The 20,874-nt window shown below is 33.7% G+C and overlaps 1 protein-coding gene across 3 annotated transcripts in view; it reads right to left on the bottom strand.

Annotated features, from left to right (window-relative positions):
- Positions 1-20,874, bottom strand: part of LOC128677283 (uncharacterized protein) — a 197,218-nt gene that overhangs the window by 66,197 nt on the left and 110,147 nt on the right. For all 3 annotated transcript variants that reach the window (XM_053758006.2, XM_053758004.1, XM_053758005.1), the window contains exon 3: positions 12,370-12,565. In XM_053758006.2, the coding sequence (XP_053613981.1) occupies positions 12,370-12,565 (196 nt within the window). The remainder of the gene's footprint in view (positions 1-12,369; positions 12,566-20,874) is intronic.

Genomic DNA, 20,874 nt, shown 5'->3' with positions numbered 1-20,874 from the left:
ATAAATTTTGCTTCATTTCTAAATGCCAATAGCAAACTAATACATAGTTCCAACAAAGGGCTCAGAAGACGAGCGTGCAATTCAAAATAAAGTGCTGTAATTGCTTCGAAGCGGCCCACGAAAGTCTCCGTAGAAATAGCAAAGAGCTCTCAAAACTTGTGCAGCTTCGGATCCCTATAAATTATTTATGGCATTTGAGCAATTTCCCTCCCCCACTCTAATTATGTAAGATTTGAGTAGCTCTTCCGTGATCTTCGTCGCCGATCAACGGGATTTGGTTAATTGAACACACTGGATTCCATTTGCGATTTTGGATTTTGGTCTTATATGTGTTTGTGACGGAAACTGGTGTGAATATTTAGAACACTGATTAGTACGCGTATGGTTTATGATTGTGGAAAATAAAATTTCTATCTGTATAACATAGTAACGATGTTTTCTTCTCGACCATTTTATGATTAGTCAATGACATGTTTGAGCTTATATGATGAAACATAAGTTAGAACCTATTTAAACAAATTTTTAGAGTGCCCTTTCGTATATAGTTAACTTTTTCCAACTTCTTCCACGAAGTGATGGACATACAGATTGACTACATGGATCCCAATCGACGGAAGGAAAATAGGAAGGCCCGTAACGAATTGGTTGAATGACTTAAAAAGATTCGACAAGAAATGGCAAGAGAACACCAACTAAATATTACACACTAAAAATATAAAGTGCATCAGCTGCAAAACACTGAAAAGATTTATTTTAGAGAGATAGCGAAATTCAAGATTCTAGAGACAGATTCAATTGTGAGAGTGTTGATAGATTCAATTGTGAATTTTATTCAAGAGTGTAATAAAATACTTTAAATAAATCGAACACCTAACACAATATCTCGTAATTATTAAAACAAATTGACATTCCTTTGTCAATTAAATAGTTCAATCTCAAACAACGAAACTCGATAGTTGAAATCTGGCCGCGATACTTTGGAATGGTCAATATTAATTACTGCAGTCGCAGACGCCAGCAGTTTGTACAACTTAATTAAATGGAGTTAAGTAAATAGTGAGTGCAAATTGAAGACCTGCTATTGTGGTGGCGCGGCAGTCCTCGGCAAGTTTCGGGGTTTGTGTACGCTAGGCGCACTGTCGACCGAGATTCACTGATAGTAATATCGGCAATGTGATATGGTGCGGATAATTCACGTACATTGCTTCATTTTCAAGGACCGAACGAGCGAGGTTTACAAATCAACTTGTATAAAAATATTTTTATTTATATGTATGTATACATGTTTGTAACGCGATAACTTTCGAACCTTCAGTCTGATTTCAATGAATTTTAAAAGGTATGTAGGATGTGTCAATAGAATTTTTAAATTTGTGGGGCAATAAATTCGGTTCAGTCGTTTTTGAAATATTCATAATTTTGTAAAAACTCATCAAAAATGTATTGTGTTCGCGAGGTCTCGGCGTAAAACTAGTGTAAGATGTGATGACACGTGAAAATAAAACGGAAACGGCCGGTTTTATTTTGACATAAGCTTGTAAATTTGTTTTTCTAATTGAAACGTTAAATTAATTATAGGTAATTATTTTATTTCACTCAAATGTTTTCTTTTTCATTCTCAGTTCGGCTGTTTCAATGTTGGCATAATTTGTGAAATGTAAGAATTCTGTGGAATATAATAATCAGGGATTATTGATTTGAAATAAAGAAATCATTATCATTGTCAAAAATTGCGGATGATCGACGCTCATGAAAATATATGTACTTCGTACGTACATATTGTTCCATGTTGAGGCCGTAAGTACTAAAAAACTGGGCTCAAATTTACTTCTGCATAATTGCGTTTAATTTTCCATAAAAATTTTGACTTTGTTGATACGATCCTCACATAACTCATGCTAAACCAACTGCTCTACTGACTCATAGATCAACAAAAACGAAAAAAAATATAACTGGCTGTCAAGTGAAGTCTGCCGGCTGTCTCGTCAACAATCGTCTAGTGTCGTAAGTCAAGCCTTGTGCGATATTACTTCATTTGCAACTTTATGGCCGCGTTTCCCGCCGTCCGAACACGCGCTTCGTTATTTTATGAAAAACTCTCTCGCAGTTTTCTTAAAATTATTATCCCGAGAAGCCGCCCAAGTTCTTTGTTCCAAATATAGTAGGAAAGTAGGTCGTTCACGAACGAGTGCTCTCTGTTATGTTTTCGTCAAATAAAATGTCTGTATATTTAATTAGCGATACTTTTTCTGCGTTCTGAACGTCTCGGATGGTCTTTTTCGTGAGTGGATTTTTGTGTTTATGATATTTTTTCGAATTGTGACCGTACAAAAGTCTAGACATATTTTCGAACCTTTGTTCCTAAGAAATTAAGTTCAAAAATGTAACTAAACTATTGTAGCCTCATGTTTAAATATGAATATACGAGTACAATTGATTTGATTGGGGCCCTCGTAAATATAATTTTCTTCATTAAAAATTCTTAGAATGTATGACGGGATACTTGTTGTTCTTTTACAATAAATAGTGAAAATACAAAGTTTGTTTGAAGCAATGTAATGAAAATTTCAATTATCTGAAACAAACGTGATTTTATTTTGAATATTTATTTTATGAATAATGTATGTCCACTTTGGAAATATCAAGTGTTGAATGAATAAATAATCAACCACTGTGCCAGTTTAAATCACGATGTTTTCCTTCACCGGAAATAAGTGGTGGTGAATTGATACACAAATTTAATTGCACGTGTAAAATTCGAACCTAAGACTATTAGATCAAAGGCGGGTATTTTAACTGAAGCTACCCGGACAGAAAATGAATGTCTACAATCTAAATTTTGACTATAGATTAATCAAAAGGCTAAGAAAGTTCTTAAAAATTTGATGCAGCGTGTACTAGAAAATATACTGGAAAGTAAACACGAAGCGAGTCCGTCAGTTGCAACGCGCTTTCTAAGTGCAGCCTTCGCTAAACTTTTCCCAAGCACTCTATTTAACCGCCACACGAGCCATTTTATATGAAGACCAGGTTTCATTTTATTTCCGTACAGTCAACTACACATCAGATTGTAAATCGACCCATATTACCGTGGCATAAAAGTCTATGTAAAGTTAGATGCTGGCAGTACAGTAACGGTGAGAAAATTGCAGGAAATTTCCCCCTTCAATAAAGAAACAAGCTGCTCTTTTGAACCGAGTTGAGCACTTCTCTCAATGAGATCAAGCGTTCAAAGAGTTGAGATGAGATTAGGATATTGAAAGTTATTGCTAACAGGGCCAGTAGGTACCGATGCGACGTTTGTGTTGTCATGATAACTAATCTTGCGTCGGTTGAATCTGCTTAGCGGTAAGGAGAGAGATTTGTGTCTATTATCAGTTTGTATATAAAGTAAAAAAAAATGTTGCATTTGTAATTATATTATTAACGTGGTACGGAATTATTGTTAAATTAATAAATATCAAATATCAGTGTTTAACAGCCCGTTCGTGGAATTGATCAGAACGCATCGGAAAACAAAACACTGTGTTAAAAAATAAAAATAAAAAGTAGGTACATATTGAAAATACTGTCAGAATTTACGTCGAAGGGTTGGTAGTTTGACAAAAAATACTATGACTGATACTATTGAGTGCTAAATTTTTATGAATAAAACTTAAATAAAGAACATTGTAATAAACTTTTATACTGCCAGAAGCAATTACACTTCATTCTCACTCATTCTGGCCACTATTTCAAAATGAAAAATATATACACAAAATAAGTTATGCTAGTCTTGCCTCATTGATTGGTCACGGTTACGTACGACTCTTAAATTATTCTTATCCAAAATAAATTGTAAGCTGGTGTTATTTTAAAAAGATAAATTTTATCGGTGCCGTCTATTTTTTTTTCAAATGAGTTTGTTATTCTCACATTTCAGAATGACTTTTGAAAGTTTAGATTCTGATCACCGACTCAGATATCCTTGTCAGTCTATAGTAGTCTATACATACATTATTTGTGTCATATACATGCTCTATGTCTATGCTTGACATGGCTTTGAAGAGGCCTCGGGCGCCGGCGTCGACGACTCGTGCCATTTGATATGTTGTTTGATTCTGCCTATTGCCTATTTGTACTGCCAGAATTTCATTCCGATTTTCATTTATAAGTAATATGCATACTCCTATTTTGAATAAAATAACAGATGTTTACGACGAAATGTTAGAACTTATTGAATTTAAAAAAATATAAATAACGTAGCAATATCTTAAGTTTATATTTGTTGAATTCATCTATTTATATTTATAGTCAGGAAAGTCAAGCATCATTCACGGTTTATTAATTTATTTATATAAAATAAAACATATAATAAAGATTACAGAATGAGTACAAGGATACTATTTATTTCAAATTAATCGCTCAGAAATGTAGCAATATATATCTTTGTGGTAAGGGCATAATTTTAAAATACAATTTAATCACGTATTTTATTTTCAATAAAAACTAGTATTTTATGATCTGTTCTCTGAAATTAGTTATTTTCCAAGAAGTGTATTCTCCCGCAAACTGACGCTTGCTCCCCCCTTCCCCGGGTGTGCCGCGGGCTGACACGCGACATCTGCTATCTCGAACAAACACACTGGTACAACGAGGTAGTAGGGACGTCAAACGAAGCACGATAGTACTTTTATGTTTACATGAATATTTAAACTTTAAAATTTTTAAACAATTATTGTTTAAGATTAAAAAAAAATAAACGTGTTATTTATAATTGGAATTCCAGTAATTTTTAGAACTCGGTATAAGTACTAAAATAGTTGGCTTCGAATGTAAAATTTAAGTTCTCGATTTAAATGAAAGGAACCGTGAACGACAATGTTGCTGGACGTCTACGAACGGGCTACGACTGTGCTACGCCGTAGCTGCTACGCCAATAGCACTGACGGTATTTCGTTACATAATACGTGTTACCTCGCTTTATCTACTTATCCAATCTTCTTGAATTTTTAGATACATGTAGTTTGAAGTCCGGACACAGACGTAGGGCTTATACCTGCTTTTCCTCATAATTTCAGTAAATTTAATTTTTACTCATATGAAATCTATAAAAGAAATGTAAATCTAAAGGTTATAGTAATTAAAAATAACTAATACTCTCGATAGGTCTATCGAGAGTATTATTATATTGTTTGTCTGCAAAGTTTCATTTGAGTAGCCTTCAGCTCGTAGCTTATGTATTGTAAACCTTTATTAACAAAGTTATATGAGGGAGCGTGTTTGTCGTAAAATTTAATAGAAACAACCCTCAGGGAATTTATGTGGGTCCAATTGTGAATTCACATTTGTTAATCCTATAGCTTATTTAAAATTTCCTTTCGAATAAAAGTAAACGTGTTTTTAATTATGGTTCCGCCAAATATTTTTTGATGTTTGTAATTTATTTTTGTTACAGTTAACGCATTTACGTATATATATAACATATATACGGGGTAGACAGAGCCCTAAGTTGCGAAACTCGATTACTCGCGAACCTTAGCTGTATGAATTGAGATTAAATCATGGGCAACTCACCATGGTGTGAGATTTTTTGTAATGAAGGTTTCTCCCATCACCCTATAGCCCAACTTTTACAATCTATACGGGAAGGGAAGTAGCTTCCACATTCTATGTTTTTCTCTCGCTCCCACACCAACATAGAAGATAGGTGTAACAATATAGTTATCATAACTAAAATATACTTTTATGTCGGTTTTATTGTTGTACAATAATAAATATTTTCATTTAACATAATCATATATATATATATATATATATATATATCAAAAAATAATTATATATAATTTCTTTTTCAACTGAATAAATGAATAAATGAAAAGGAAAGAAATGCAGATGTTTTTCCAAATAAACAAATCTATCACGTATTAAATTTATATAGATAAAGGTTTTACTATGACAAAGATAGACAATATGTTTTACTTTTTTCATAACAATGCGTAGGAGAAATTAAATGACTATTGGTAAACGTAAATGGAGCAGACACAATCAGTTCTTTGAATTACATTGAAAAGTTTGGGGTAAACCGGGGTTGCCGGGTGGAAGCCCTCAATGGCGTGTGTGGGCGAGCCCTTTAACATTAATTAATTATATCATATTTAATAATCGTATAGCAATACGCAAGTCAACCGGTGTGCAAGTTTCCTCACGATGTTTTCTTTCACCATTGTGTATGCTATTACTTGTCTCTAGACGCGGTAGTTGTGTAATTTGGGAAATTTGAATAAAATCTGACGCCAGTTAGCAATACAGTCGAAAAGAAATAAGAAACACGATATTACTATATTGATTTTACAATAAATATAAAAATTTAAAAATCATTCCTTCATCTAAGAAATGTTTGATGGTCAAAATGCTTCCGAGAATGTCAATTGGGAACTGTGCTCTATGGGACCACATAGCACATAACATTTTTGTCTCTTTTCTTACAAAGGGTGCGGTTACCTGTCTATAAAATAAAATATATACCTTAAATACATTCATATAATGAAACACGATAATCAAATGTCATTTTAATTGATCAATTTTATTTGTCGTAACAGTTATTATTTTTTGTTACTATAAAAGAATAATTAAAACGCTTTTTCACTCCAACGTCGACGTCACTTGTGCCTACCGTTAAAAAATATGAGGCTTATATATATAGTCTCATATTTTTTTTGTTTTTGACATATGTACATAAGTATTTGATTTATATGTAACAAAGTATTTGATTTGACTCGATAGCAACTACGCTATTGTTACCTTTAGGTAAAAAATATATACTTGTGATGATAGCTAAATAGTTTTAAATTTACTGGAATAAAACACTACCACTAGTCGGCTTTTTGACTACAGTTAATTCTGGAAATAAAGTGGAATGAAACATAGGTAATGTTTCTCACAAACCCTCCTTATAAATCCAGATACAAGATATGGATTTGTAAATAACTTTGTAACACGTATCTTAAATAAATTTTCATGTAAATGTTATTGGGAGCTAACCCAGCCAGTTACTAAATCCAGTTACGCGTAGTTTAATTGGTATTAATACTGGGTTCTGCGAACGACGGGTATTTGCAGCGCAACTCAATTTAATACTGATGTTTTAATCACATTATGTTAGAGCCGGTACGTATTTGTGACGTTCCACGAGAAAGAGTACTTTTTGGAGGGAAGTCGCTTAACGTTTCATTTACTAATTTCTATTACAGACTAGTATTCCCAACCGGCTTCGCTCGCATAAATCCATAATGAATTAAACACCTCAACCCTCGAATCAGTCTATGTATTTAAAAAATCTGGCATCAAAATCCATTGCGTAGTTTAAGAGATCTAAGCATAATATATAGACAGACAGACAGACAGTGTGAAGCGACTTGGTTTTATACTATGTAGTTATGCGTATAAAACGTCGCAAACATTAGCCCTGCATGGGATATCTTTTCTCGTGGGACGTCACATTATTACGTACAAATTTTACTCGGTTAACTTGAGACATATTTTACTAAGTAGTAAATTTTGTTTTTTTTGTGCCCAAGCAGTCGAGACATAAAATAACTATTGATGATGATGAAGTAGGTGATATGTTGTGTATATAAATCATAAATGGAATAGTTTGAATGTGTAAGGAAGTTATATAGCGTTTTATTTATTTACAGGAAAAGTGTTCGGAGATAAGTTAAATCAGAATTTAATAATAACTTTATTAATAATACATTTTAATATTTATGAAATATGCAAAAAATTTTTGGTCAAGCTTTTCACTCAATACAATAATAGATTTTTTATGGAACTGCTCACAAAAGTATTGAAAAGGCTCGTATCTTGAAGTAACGTCGTAACATATTACACAATAAATTACCAATACATGTTAGCACGGGAGCCGGAGCTACAAATACTATAAATAAGGCAAGAGATTAATGTCCTCGAATGCATTAGTCCGTGATTTATCGAGATTCGGATTGACGATGACGTCAATAATGTTCTGTGCTATTGAGTGAGAGACGCTATCAAAGAGATGTCACATGTATAGATAACAGGCAATACTCAATCTGATCTAAGTGCTATTAGGTAACTGAAATTAGTATCTATGGATTGGCATTTCTCTAATTAAATAACGAGATTGAAAAGCATTAGATTTGACAACGGAAGAAGTACAAAGAAGAATTTTTTAGGCGTTGTTTTTGGATTGTTATTTGGAGATAAATTGTATAAGTACTTAAATGTAAAAAAATATGAGTAACATTAGTATACAAATAAGTAATATTTGGTGTGTAGTATTTATACGTTACATGGTGCAGAAGAATAAGAAAACTATTCAAAAGTCTGAATGCTCGGCCCCATTTCGCTCTCATAAAGTCATAAATATATCAGACAATAAAGTTGAATAGTAGCGCGGCCTGAAATAAAAGTTGGCATTTTCTCAGCGAAACCGCCACGTGATAATACGGAGGCTGTGCTCCAGCCAGGAGTTGCCAACTTGGAGTCCGTCCAGGAATCCGTACAAAGTTAATTTACTTAAAAGATTCTTTGATTGTTTTCCTCACAATGCCGCTGCCAATATCCGTTTTTCACATTTCAATAATTTGATGTTTTGTTTGATTTAGTTTGGAATTTAATAATCTTGAATAGCACATGGCTTCTTGTTAGAGTTTATGCGTCTGGGGAGATCTATTTTACGATTACACTCATTTGGTTTAGTTTTGAACAACGTAACCAACAACTTTAATCATTTTTTTCAAAATTATTTTATCAGTGTATTTAAATATTTAAAGAATAGTCTTCATCAACTTTAGGTATAAATTATAATTTTTGCACGTAATAATAATAATTAGGTTTACTATTTACTTTAAAAAAAATTAAGTATTGACGCCATTAGTACTAAACTAAACACACTAGTGATTTTGCAACAATTGTGGGTCACGAAACACTGTTTAAATCTCAAAGTTAAAATTTTATTGCACATTACACCGCTGGCACCCCACTGCGCGCACAGAGTTGCCGCCACGGAAACAATCCGCCGGAGTGACAATTCATCTCTCTAAGTGCCTGTTTCTCTGATATGCTCTGAATAAAATATGCAAAACTAGCACTTGTTTGTATTGCTGTCTCTGCCATTTTATTGTTGCCTCGTAGAAAAAATATTTGTTTACATCGTAATCTCGTTCCGTGGGAGAATTCTCGTGATTTATCATAATGGCTTTGGTGCATTGTTCGTTACAAATTACGGTGTTTTCCGCGCTAATGTGACGTGCAAAGATTTGTGGCTGTCAGAGGGTTTTCGTCAATTGAGAGAAAATATTTTTTGTATGTTTATTTTTTATATTATTATTATAACAAGTAATTAAGCGCGATGATGTCTAAAATGATTCATCAGAATTTTATTGTTTTTTAATTTTTATTCCAAACGTTTAAGATAGATCCCACTGATGGGTAAGATCAATCAATTCTTTTGACGCCTCTTTGATGTTGGATCGACTTCAAATGAACAATAGAAGCTATTGGCTTAGACAGCGACTGATTAAAAGTTCCGCCCGTCATAGACTTCCTAAAAATTTTTAATTCACAGACCATTTATTTAGTATATAGCTTTAGTGTTCTGTTGCAGAATTATTGTTACCGTGCTATTGGAGTATAGTCGAGAAATAACAATCTATTACTCTATTACTATTCAATTGATTATATTGTACATTGATGTGCGCAAAAAATGCCCATATATGCGAGGTTACTATACAGCAGAAAAGTTTGCACAAACAAAAAGGGATAATGAACTTGTTTAGCATATGTTAATTAAATACTCTCGAAGGGTTGTCTAATGGAATTTTGGAATATTTACCAACATGAGTTGCGGCGGGGGTCGAAACAACATTTATTTATAGATGTCTCGAGGCGAGCAGTCGAAATGTCAACGTTTGGCCAGCGTCCTATCTGAGTGATAAACGCAGTACGACACGTCATATGGAATGCTTGATATGAAATTGTATTATTATATCTTACAAGCTAGTTAGAAAATAAAACTAAGTTGTCACGAATTGTCACCGTGATCTCGCATAAGTACAGCGTCGTCTAGCATCGTGCAGCGATCTGTCGCTCATCTACGACGCCGGTTTAGGTATATTTTAGATGTCTTTACGGCATATTGTGAGCCTTGCGGAGTTTTTTCTCTTCATACCGTATATGATAGGCTTTCCATATTACATAATGGTATCTACGGCTGGAGTATTCACTATCTTGTATTTTTAACAGTTTTCTTTTTATTTCATTATTTCGTTTAATGTTCGTAATTTTGTACTTATGCTTATGAAATAATATTATAGGTATCATGATATATAAAAGAATATTATTTGTAAATATATACAAGCATTTTTTATATACTTTTGCAAAATCAATCTATAGCAAACATGTTAATAAATAAGAAATGTTAAGTAAGCAATGTACTTTGATAAGTGATCATATTTATTTAAGAATAGTTTAAGTACTTTTATATAAATAGTTTTTTTTTATAAAATAGTAGATCATTTTTCGATTACGAAGTGCAATTCAAATCATCACCCATTAATAACTTGTCAATAAATTATTTCCTCATTCACAAATCGAATCAGAACTTGGTTATTGAAATGCACAACAGATGGATCTTTTCAATTACGCGGCCAATAATAGAAGTGGAATTTTCATCGCTCGCTTAAGGAGATCTAATTCAATTAGGGGGCTCACGGCTCGTTTGCATGAGTTTGCATTTTTAAACATAATTGGGGAATTTCCAAGCGAATTTTGACAAGTTGACGTCGTGCAGCGTCCGCTCCCTTAGGGGCAAATGAACAGTCCTACAGGTTAACTGAAGACTCTTTGAACTTGTGAAAATGTGTAATTTGAATTCGAAATTACTTTTGTGAAAGATACGACGTTTTCATGTTTATCGCGTAAATTATGAACGAATATAAATATTTTTCGTCGTCGTCGAATATCGTTGATGTTGCGACATAAGACTGTCACGTTTGTTTCGATTCTTCAATGTTATTAGATAGATATTGATGATGATGCCACGTATAGTTATCGCTACCTTATTTTATTAATAAATATATTTTTGTTCACAGCTTTGTTCCAGTTGTCTAAAAGGTCCAAATGGTGTCTAAAACTATTTGATCAAAGGCTGGCAACGGCTGATAAGTTGATTGAAATAAATTAGGTACCAAGTTAGAAATACTTTATCATGTAATATAACATAGAAAATTACTCAAGTTAATTCTGAATACTCCTCTTTTCATTCGAGGTAAAATAACATTGTATGATGGAAGTTCATTATTAGAAAGCGTATTAAAGTATTGTGTTAAAATTAAAATGAGTATTTTTTGTTCATAGCAATGCCTTTGTGAATTTATTTTTAATATTCATAATCTCTGGAGAAACGTTGACTTTTCCGAGGAACAAAAGAAGTTCCGTTATCCCGGGACTCGGCATTTTGTTTAATTGTGTGTCTAATAAAGTTAATGTCGGGACTTATTACGTTCTCGAGAAGTTCCCACAATTTTGTACCTGCTGTGTGTGTTTGAAACGTGTACAAAACTTTTGTAAACTGCGATAAATTTAGTCGTCATTAGAGAAAATTCTCTGTTCTTTTATAGAAGAGGAGCTCTGCTGCTGGGCTCGAGAAAAAATGAGATAAAAGCCTCTTGATGAATCTATTTTAATCGTGAAAATGAAATCATGTACGACTTATATCTAAATAACGTACGAATGTACTTACTATGAGAAATGTACAAGTGACAGATTTTTTTTATACGAAAACAGTTATCACCTATTTTTCCGGAGACAAGCAATTGCATAAAAGAGCAGTACCTGCAGTAAATGGCAACACCATGTCCAGTCAACCAATGTCGAAGCTAGTTTCCAATGCAAAATTCGATATTTGAAATTCAAAATACGCGCTAGCTTGCCAGATACTCGAACTCATGATTCTTCCTCCTCTAGTGCGAATAAAAAAGATATCTATGCCGCAAAATATTATTGCATCTACATTGTTCATTGCATATTTTGCAAGAATATAAAGACAAAACTCGTAAACTACACGTTATATTGGTTATATTCACGTCTGAAAATAAGGATTATTTTATATACGTATTAACATATGTTTGTCAACTAGGTAGGTAAGTACACAAAAGCACCGTGGTATTAAATTTGTGTTTAATTCACTTCATTTCATCAATCTGCCCATTTGAGGTTTAGTAGTTATTATGGGCGAGGTAGGTAGTACCACAGTACTTAGTTGATGTATATAATTATTTATGTGTGGACGTCTAATCAATGAGAACAAAAGCGATGATTATGTGTGTGAGAGACGGTGGTACTGACCAATGTCGGCGGCGGCGTGCAGCAGGTCGGCCAACAGTTCGGGCTCGTGGCAGGCGATGGCGAGGCGGTCATCGACCTCGCCCGGAGCTGCCTCGCGGAGCTGCAGAGCAACCGCGCCCTCGCCCCCCACCGCCGCGCTGTACATCAGCACGGCACGCGGTGAGAACGTCGGCAGCGGCAGCCGCGACGTCTGCACCTGGAAAAGGACAAGTTTTGTTATATAATGAGACTAGCTTTTGCCCACGGCATCGCCCGCGTGAATTTCATAGTAAAATCTCGGTCATTCTTGAAGAAAAATGATGAAGAGTATGTTTACTATTAAGTTCCATTTCTCTTAGAGCTCACCTCCACTCCCCAGGGAACCTACATGCCAAATTTCAGCTTCCTACGCCCAGTAGTTTGGGCTGTACGTTGTCTGTCAGTCAGTCAGGTAGTCACTCACTAACGGAAGTTTCTAGCTTGTGAGAAATAACTATAAATTACATTATAGGTAGTCACTCACTAAACAGTAGTTTCTAGCTTGTGAGAAATAACTATAAATTTAAAGATTGACGAGAAAAAGTGCCTGTGAAGGTCTAATTTCTGAATAAATGATTTGAATTTGAATTTGAATTTGAAGAGTTTTATATATATAGATAGATATTGTCGTGTAAGGTTCCCGCTCTAGATCTTCTCCTAATGGTTCGCTGAAAGATAATACTTTTTGTTTATACAGATACATTATAACGTTTTTATTCCTTACAAGGTAGACGATGACGAAGTAGTTGTTAGGTCTATAAATCCATCATAAGACTTAACCTTTTGTATAACAATGTATTGTTGCCAGTGTTTGAGCGATATAAGAAAGAGTTGTGTGACTTATGTGTCATGGTGATGACGGCGCTGGATGTATGGTGGTGAATGTGATCAGGTTAAATGCCTGGTACGGCCACGACCACAGTCAAAAAATTACGCACCTATCAAATGTCTGTCCAGTCGATGTTGCGTGACTCTATCACGTAACAAATATACACACATACACTTTCACATTTATAATAGTAGTATTTACAAAATATAATGATTGCACTTAAAATTATATTATTTATATTTAGAATAGAACGACGAACGTCGCTTATTCATATACTAATGGCTGTTTATCCCGAAAATCTTATCTGTAACTTGAAACATTAATCAACACAAACTATCATTCATAATGTAAAACACTTGTGCTCGGGCGCCATTACGTCACATGGGTTGAAACAAAATAAAGTGAGTGCAAAATTAGGATTTATATCTAGTTTCTATTTATTTATTTTAAAAATGCCTGTATTATTTTTTCGTCATAAACTCCAAACAAAGTTTCCCACGGACCTTTCTTTTTTTTGGTTTTGTTTATACATATGCAAAGAGATTTAAGCCCATATAGCCATGTTCCACAGACCTTGGTGAACTTTTTTACTTTTCTTTTACAGGTTATTAAGAAGTGAGGTCTTCTGTTCCAAAATGTGCCAAAAAAATGCGTTTGTGCAAATGCTCCTGAAGGCCTTGCTAATTGGATGAAAAACAAAGTGGACCCTAAGTTCTGACTTCTATGACACAAGACGTCCACACATGACTCCATGGCTGAAAAAGTAACACAAAAAGCGTTCTCACTGTTTTGCAATCAGATGAGAGAGAGAGAGAGAGAAGTGGTCTTCTTCTTGTCTGTCGATGGCAAATCTACAACCGCTATAATGGATACTAAATATTTTTTCCCAGAACGGAGCCACTTCGATGGCTTCATCAGAAGCTGCCATCAAGTCGGTAAATGTAGGTTAAAGGTTTTTATAAGCTTGCTGGGCTTTCAAATAAAAATATTCTTTGCGAATAATGAGATAATTGCGGTATGTAACAAGGAGTACATAAGAACAGGAATGAATGAAGGTTGAATGAAAATAGGCGTATCTCAGCGTCGTCGGTCAACCTGTTCAATCTTGTACAGTAACTCTTCTGGCCCTACAGTACCGTCGAGCGCAAATAAATTGTTGCTGGTGAGTAATTATCGGTCGGCATTGTTCGCGGCGTGTAACGAGCGCGTAGATTATAATACGATTAAACTGTACCACGTTAATGGAATATGAGAAAGTTGGCGCACCAATAGTTTGTGTGAACAGGGCCGTATTAATCATATTGGGGTCATGGGACCGATAAATAAATAAATCATTCATAAATTGTATAAATGCGAAATCTATACTAATATTATAAATGCGAAAGTCTGTCTATTCGTCTGTCTGTTCGGCTTTCACGGCCAAACAGCTGGACCGATTTTGATGAAACTTCTTGCATGTAGTTAAAAAGCCCAATTCAAACGTAGGCAACTTTCTTTTTCAAATATCAACTTTCAAATTACTATAATAAGGTGTGAAAGTCTGCATGAAAATCATGTCTGCTCAGCTATTGCAAGCGGGCGAAGCAGCGGGTAAAAACTAGTTGTAAATAAATATAAATAACCTCTAACAACATACGGGATGTTGAATTGTGATATTGAAAGAGCTAGATAATGGCTAAATTAGCGCTCCAATTTTTTATTAACGTATCCCATGGTATCCTTCTTTTTATATGTAGTCAAAATACCAGACAAATTATATAGTTAGTGCAATTGCCTTGTCAAGGTCCTGTGTTTAAAAAACGTTTATAATTTACTTGTGAAATAGTGACAGATTTCCTAAAGCCGGTCCAGCCCTGAAACACCGGTAACACCACAACCTATAGTCTGATAACGACTTATTGTAGTTATAATAACATACATTGTTTGATTGATTGGTAGTTAACTATAATCGCTTGTGATTTTAGCTCGTTTGTGATCGTGGCCGGTGAAGGGTCAATTTATTAAACAAATGATAGCTCTTATACATACTTAATTGATTAATTGATTATTAATTGATTTGTAGCTTGTGAGAAATAACTATACTTAATTGATTATTAATTGATTTGTAGCTTGTGAGAAATAACTATAAATAAAAAAATTGACGAGAAAAAGTGCCTGTGAAGGTCTAATTTCTGAATAAATGATTTATTTGATTTGATTATTATAAACGCAAAAGTGAGCATTTGTATCATTCTTAACTAAATACCAGATCATAAAAAATCAGCTTACAATATGAAAAGTTGATAAAATGGCAATAGAATCAATTTATAGACAAAAAGAAAGAAAAGTTTTATTGATTTCTTATTATTATTATTTGTAATAAAGCAAAATAATGATTTCATTAATCTTTATATCATATTTTTTTAATTATACTACAACTAAACGAAAATAAATTACGTCTATTGTATAGTATAAATGTATAGTGTAAATGATTTCATTAAACTAATAAAAACAAATTATTTAAAAAAAGAAAAAAACAATTATTAATTTTCATTTGTGTCTAGGAATCAAAACCATTTTGTTTTACATGTGAATATGCAATTTGAACAAACATATTATCATATTTCATGCATATTCCCTACCTCTTAATGATACTAATATCGAATATCTTCTCCCATTTATACCTGCGGCCTGAGCTGATGATAGTATGAATTAATACTGCAGCGAGCACTATGGCGCTAATGGAATAATCTACAAAGCACTATGCGGTAATAAAATGGTGTAGGTAATCCTTGTGTAATACTACGTTCGATCGTGGATATAGTGACACGGGAATCGGATATTTAAAATTACATAGAAGGAACAGTTTTGACATTGCAAGTTCTAATATATGTTCATTGAAATGTGTTATATGATCACTAAGACGTAAAAATTGATGATATTTTAGTGAAAGACCTCGACTTGTTGATGCTGCCCGCAGCTCTGTCCGCTGTTGCCCTTGTCTATATCTATATATTTTCCAAGTTCATGAAATCATCAAAATCGGTGTGTTTAGCTGTGAAAGCGTCAAAATATCGATCAAAATATCATAGTATAAGTTGACTGGAAATTGCTTTAGCGATAAGTTTTTTTGCGCTGATTTTTATACTATTGTATGTTACACCTTGTTTCTTCTATGAATTATGCAATAAAGACAAGATATATTCGTGTAGATGTTGTAATAAATAGGGGTTCCGCTTATTCCTTTTGACGCACGGAATCCAAAAAAGCCAGCAGAACGAACTTAGGGAACACGAACTAAAGTCTCAAAGCAGTTAAACCAAGCTCTGGCGAGTCGGCAACATAATTGAAACATAAATCAAGCGAATCCATAAAGCACGGCGTCCAGCAATTAAAGTTTATCAAAGCTATCCTAACATTCCTAATTCCCGTGCACCAGCGCGGAGGAACTAACTTCACGATAACTTCTGCATTTCCATTTAAATCTAGCATTGGAATAGTTTTATATTATTCATCACTGCAAACAAATTTATACTATTTAATTATCATATATTATGTATGTTAAAATGGCCAACAAACAATACACAACATTGATTGTCAATTACTCGTATTCAATTCGTATGTCCTTTTAATTAATTATTTACTAATAAACTGTTTAAGAAAAGCTGCTGACACAGATATATCTCGCAATAAACGTATAATGCGATCTAAATAATATTCGTGGAATGTCGAAGCGAATACAACAATTCACCGAAGATTGACAGCACTCGATTATTCAACGTCAGTATATTACGTTACTAGGTATATATTCGGGTATATAATGCTGTTTATAATGCTAGGAAGCAATATGAATATTATTGCATGGAAATAAGGAATAAACACTACAGGAAAGTCGTTCATATAATTTGTAGTAACAACAACAAGTTAAAGTCAAAGTTGACTGTTGCAACCTACCCTTTTTTGTATACTTAATTGGCATACTTGCTTATAAACGAACTTCTTATAGATTTTCGTTTTATTCGTTCCGTTTCGTTTGTTTCGTCTTTTTTCTTAGACTTATTTTCCACAAAGTTTTGTTAATTCTTCATAAATATGAATAAATATTTTTTTTCTCAATCAGGACAACCTCAACTGGCAATTTCACTAGCATTTATTAAACTTGCATTGTATGAGTACGTAACTATGTTAATTCGGGTGAAATCTTGCAACTCAATTTTGATATGTATGACCAGATGAGCAGATATGTTTAACAGATTGTGCTGAAATTTTGTATACAAGTTTGGATATCAATGCATTATTATGATATGTATGACGAGATGATGCATTAAGGATCCTTTCCTGACGAGGGATCTATAACGGTTAATGTCTTATGTCCATGCTGGACATGATTTTTTTGTTACGCGCTGAATCCATTAATATCTCAGGAAAATAAAAACGTTGTTATATGATATCATTATAATTTCGATTTCTATTGTAAGTACTTTACTACCTATATATCATATAACAGAATCTCAAGCAACATCTATTCGATTAATATTGTAATATGATTAGACGATAAGTCCCAATCAATAGAGCTTAATTCGACTAATGACTACCGATTATAAGCACAAGGTGAATTATTAAAAGCTTCAAAATGTCGAGCGTCGCCGGTTGATTAATGAACACTGCTTTTTTTATCTTCCAAAAGATATTTTTAGAGAATATTTATAAAATAGATGATTTTTAATCCTTTGTCTTAACGACGTAAATTAAATTCCTTTATTAGATATTTTAAGCGGATTGTTCGGGAGATTGAAACTTATTTACCTACTTATATTAAAGACCTATACTCGGGCAATAGTTTATAAAAAATATCTTATTAATATCTAACTGCCCGTCTCGGTTAAAATCAGAATAAACTATACTTTCCTCTACTCACCTAAACTTTCCTCAGGAATGACACCATATATTGGTGAAAAACGCATGAAAATCTGTGCAGTAGATTTTGAGTTTATTGCCTTGAGTTTATTACAGACGCGGCAGAAGACTTTGTTTTATAATACTTTTGACTCCAATCTAGATTGATAGCCAAAAGGTGCAGTGCCAATCAGATCATGCAATGTTCAGACATTATATATAGACTGAGCACACTCGCCGAAATAGAGCCTGTAGAAAACACAGGTAAATTTTTACGCGAACCCAATGGATTTGGGGTGTCACCACTCTAAATGTAACCTAACATCACTTAACCAAGACGAGCGAGAGGGAGATATTTGTAAATGATATATGTAACGTATGAATCGATATATTTCCTGATAAATGGCCGCCGCAAATCTCCGTGTACATTGGCATAATAGGCGTGAATTAATGGTGATAAAGCCAATGGTCGTGCTATTACTGCGTCCCGGGGCGACCTGGTCCGTTCCACAATTATCCCCCATACGCCGCCAAATAATCACGTAATAGCGCCCGAGTAGATATTTTACATTGCCTTGTTATTTCCCGTTTCCGCTTGGTAGTAGATTTTTGGGATTTATCGGTGTTGCATAGGAAGAAATATCTATTGATTGATGTCTTGCAAGTCAATGTGTTTCTTTGTTGGTTATCTAGCTATCTAGGGGGTTTTTGTTTAGATTTATTGAAATCTTGTCTATTCTTTGTCAGCACAATCTAGGATTGAATACCTAATCATTTTAAAGGTACCATAATCTTAAATGCTAACTTGTGGTTTTTCCGTAAATATTGTATGAAATAACAATACACAATTACATAGTGTGGTTGTTCATTCTTCACGTCATGCTTCAGAACTGATCAATATTTTTGTAGGAATTAATGTTTGCGTATTGAAGAGTGACTTCACTTTGTGCCATGTGTTAGTTTAATAATTACGATATATATATGGTAAGTATTAATATAACTGACCATAAATAACATATCAATTTGATTTCAGACTGCACGCAATTTAGAGAAAGGGTTTGAGCTAGCTTCACAAGGCAAGGAGACAAGCGTGTAATTGCTAGGTTATAGTGACTGCCCTAACTGGGGGGTAACGTGCCATGTGATCCTTTGTTATGGTTAACTTGGGTTAAAACGTATAAACCATTAATATAAGATGTGATGTAGGCATAGACTGCATATAAATGGGGACATTTTTTATAAATTGCGCATATAACAATCGAGGACGATGTAATTATAAGCACGAGCATTTGCTCTGGTGAGATTGTGACTGAATGGTGAACGTTGCAAAGTAAAGTTTACTACCTGCACTTAACTAGATACTTAAACAAAATTATATAAGAAATAAATCAAAAAAGGAAAAAGTTGTTGGAATGGGTTCAATCAAGTTTAAGCTCAGATTTTTGCGCTTAATAAGAAGAATATACCTAGTCATTATAAAACAACTATTTTATGCATTATTACAAAAAGATATGACAAAATCCGTGACTACCAATCATCTGACAACTGATGCTGAAGACCGTGCGCAATGGAGAAAAAAGTAAAAAGGCGGACCCCGAGCTCCGATACCCAATGGTGGAGGAATCTGGGAAAATGCTAGGATGAGAGAGAAGACAATATACTTAGGTATTCGTGTCTCAATATTAAACAGTACTCGAGTATGTTGGGGCCTTTTGAGGCACAGACTATGATCGAAGCTTGTACAATTGTTGAACAAACTCGGCAGTATGCAGATAGGCTTGTACTATGTTTGCCGATAGATACCAGGCTTGTTTGACATGGTGTTGCGGCTTCGTTACTCTGCGTGGAGATGTAGAGCATCGATCGACGACTAAGCGATCAATCCTAAGTCCTCAGTGTAACGGTGTAAATTAGAATATTCACTACACAAATTATCTTCAAGAAATGGTAGTGTTCTGTACATCGAAGAGAAGGCAATCGTTGTAAAGAAAATAAATAAAATAGAATTGTTAAAATAGAATATTAAAATTTAACTTATAAAACGTATTTAGTAAATAAATAGTTGAAAGTTATTTGAACCAAACCACCTTTTAAAATATTATCGCCACATTTACTGCATAAATTGAAGCTTAAACCAAATAGTATCGACATAATTTAAAGCTGGTTATACATTATTATGAAACAGTTTGCCGAACATGGTAGATTCGGCATACATAGGTGGTTTTCATTGCAGTAAATAAAACCTTTAATACAAACTACGCAATGTTCATCCATTCATGTCGGAATCTGTCTGAGGTCAGCGACAGTGTGTTGCTGGCATGAAAACGAAGAACAAATCATTTCCATCTGTATATTTTACATTGTAGATTGCCGAAGAAAATTTACTTGAGATTTATTCCTATGAAGGTGTAAAATTGGTATTCAACCAATGGTTCATCTTTATACAAATCTTTATATAAAAAATTATCCTACTACTACATCCTAATACTATAGATATCTATCTATATAATCTGTCTAATATAATCTTCCAAATATTTAGCATAGGTCAATAATTATCAAGCATCCAAACGAATATTTGTGCTAGTAATCACACATTTAAACTTTAGCACTTTAATTTGTAAGATAAAATTTATATTTTTCCTAAAACCTCTAAATAGATTATATGGAAAAGGTAACATAATACAGAAATCATAGGAACAAGTCAACAAAAGGGTAAGGGGAAGTCGTTCGTCAAAGAAAGTAATTATCTCGGGGAATCAGGTCAAGAGCGGTTGCTAATCTCA

This window comes from Plodia interpunctella, chromosome 17 (assembly GCF_027563975.2).
Source record: "Plodia interpunctella isolate USDA-ARS_2022_Savannah chromosome 17, ilPloInte3.2, whole genome shotgun sequence".
In the NCBI taxonomy this organism is placed as follows: domain Eukaryota; kingdom Metazoa; phylum Arthropoda; class Insecta; order Lepidoptera; family Pyralidae; genus Plodia; species Plodia interpunctella.
This window is presented reverse-complemented; position numbering and strand designations above follow the sequence as displayed.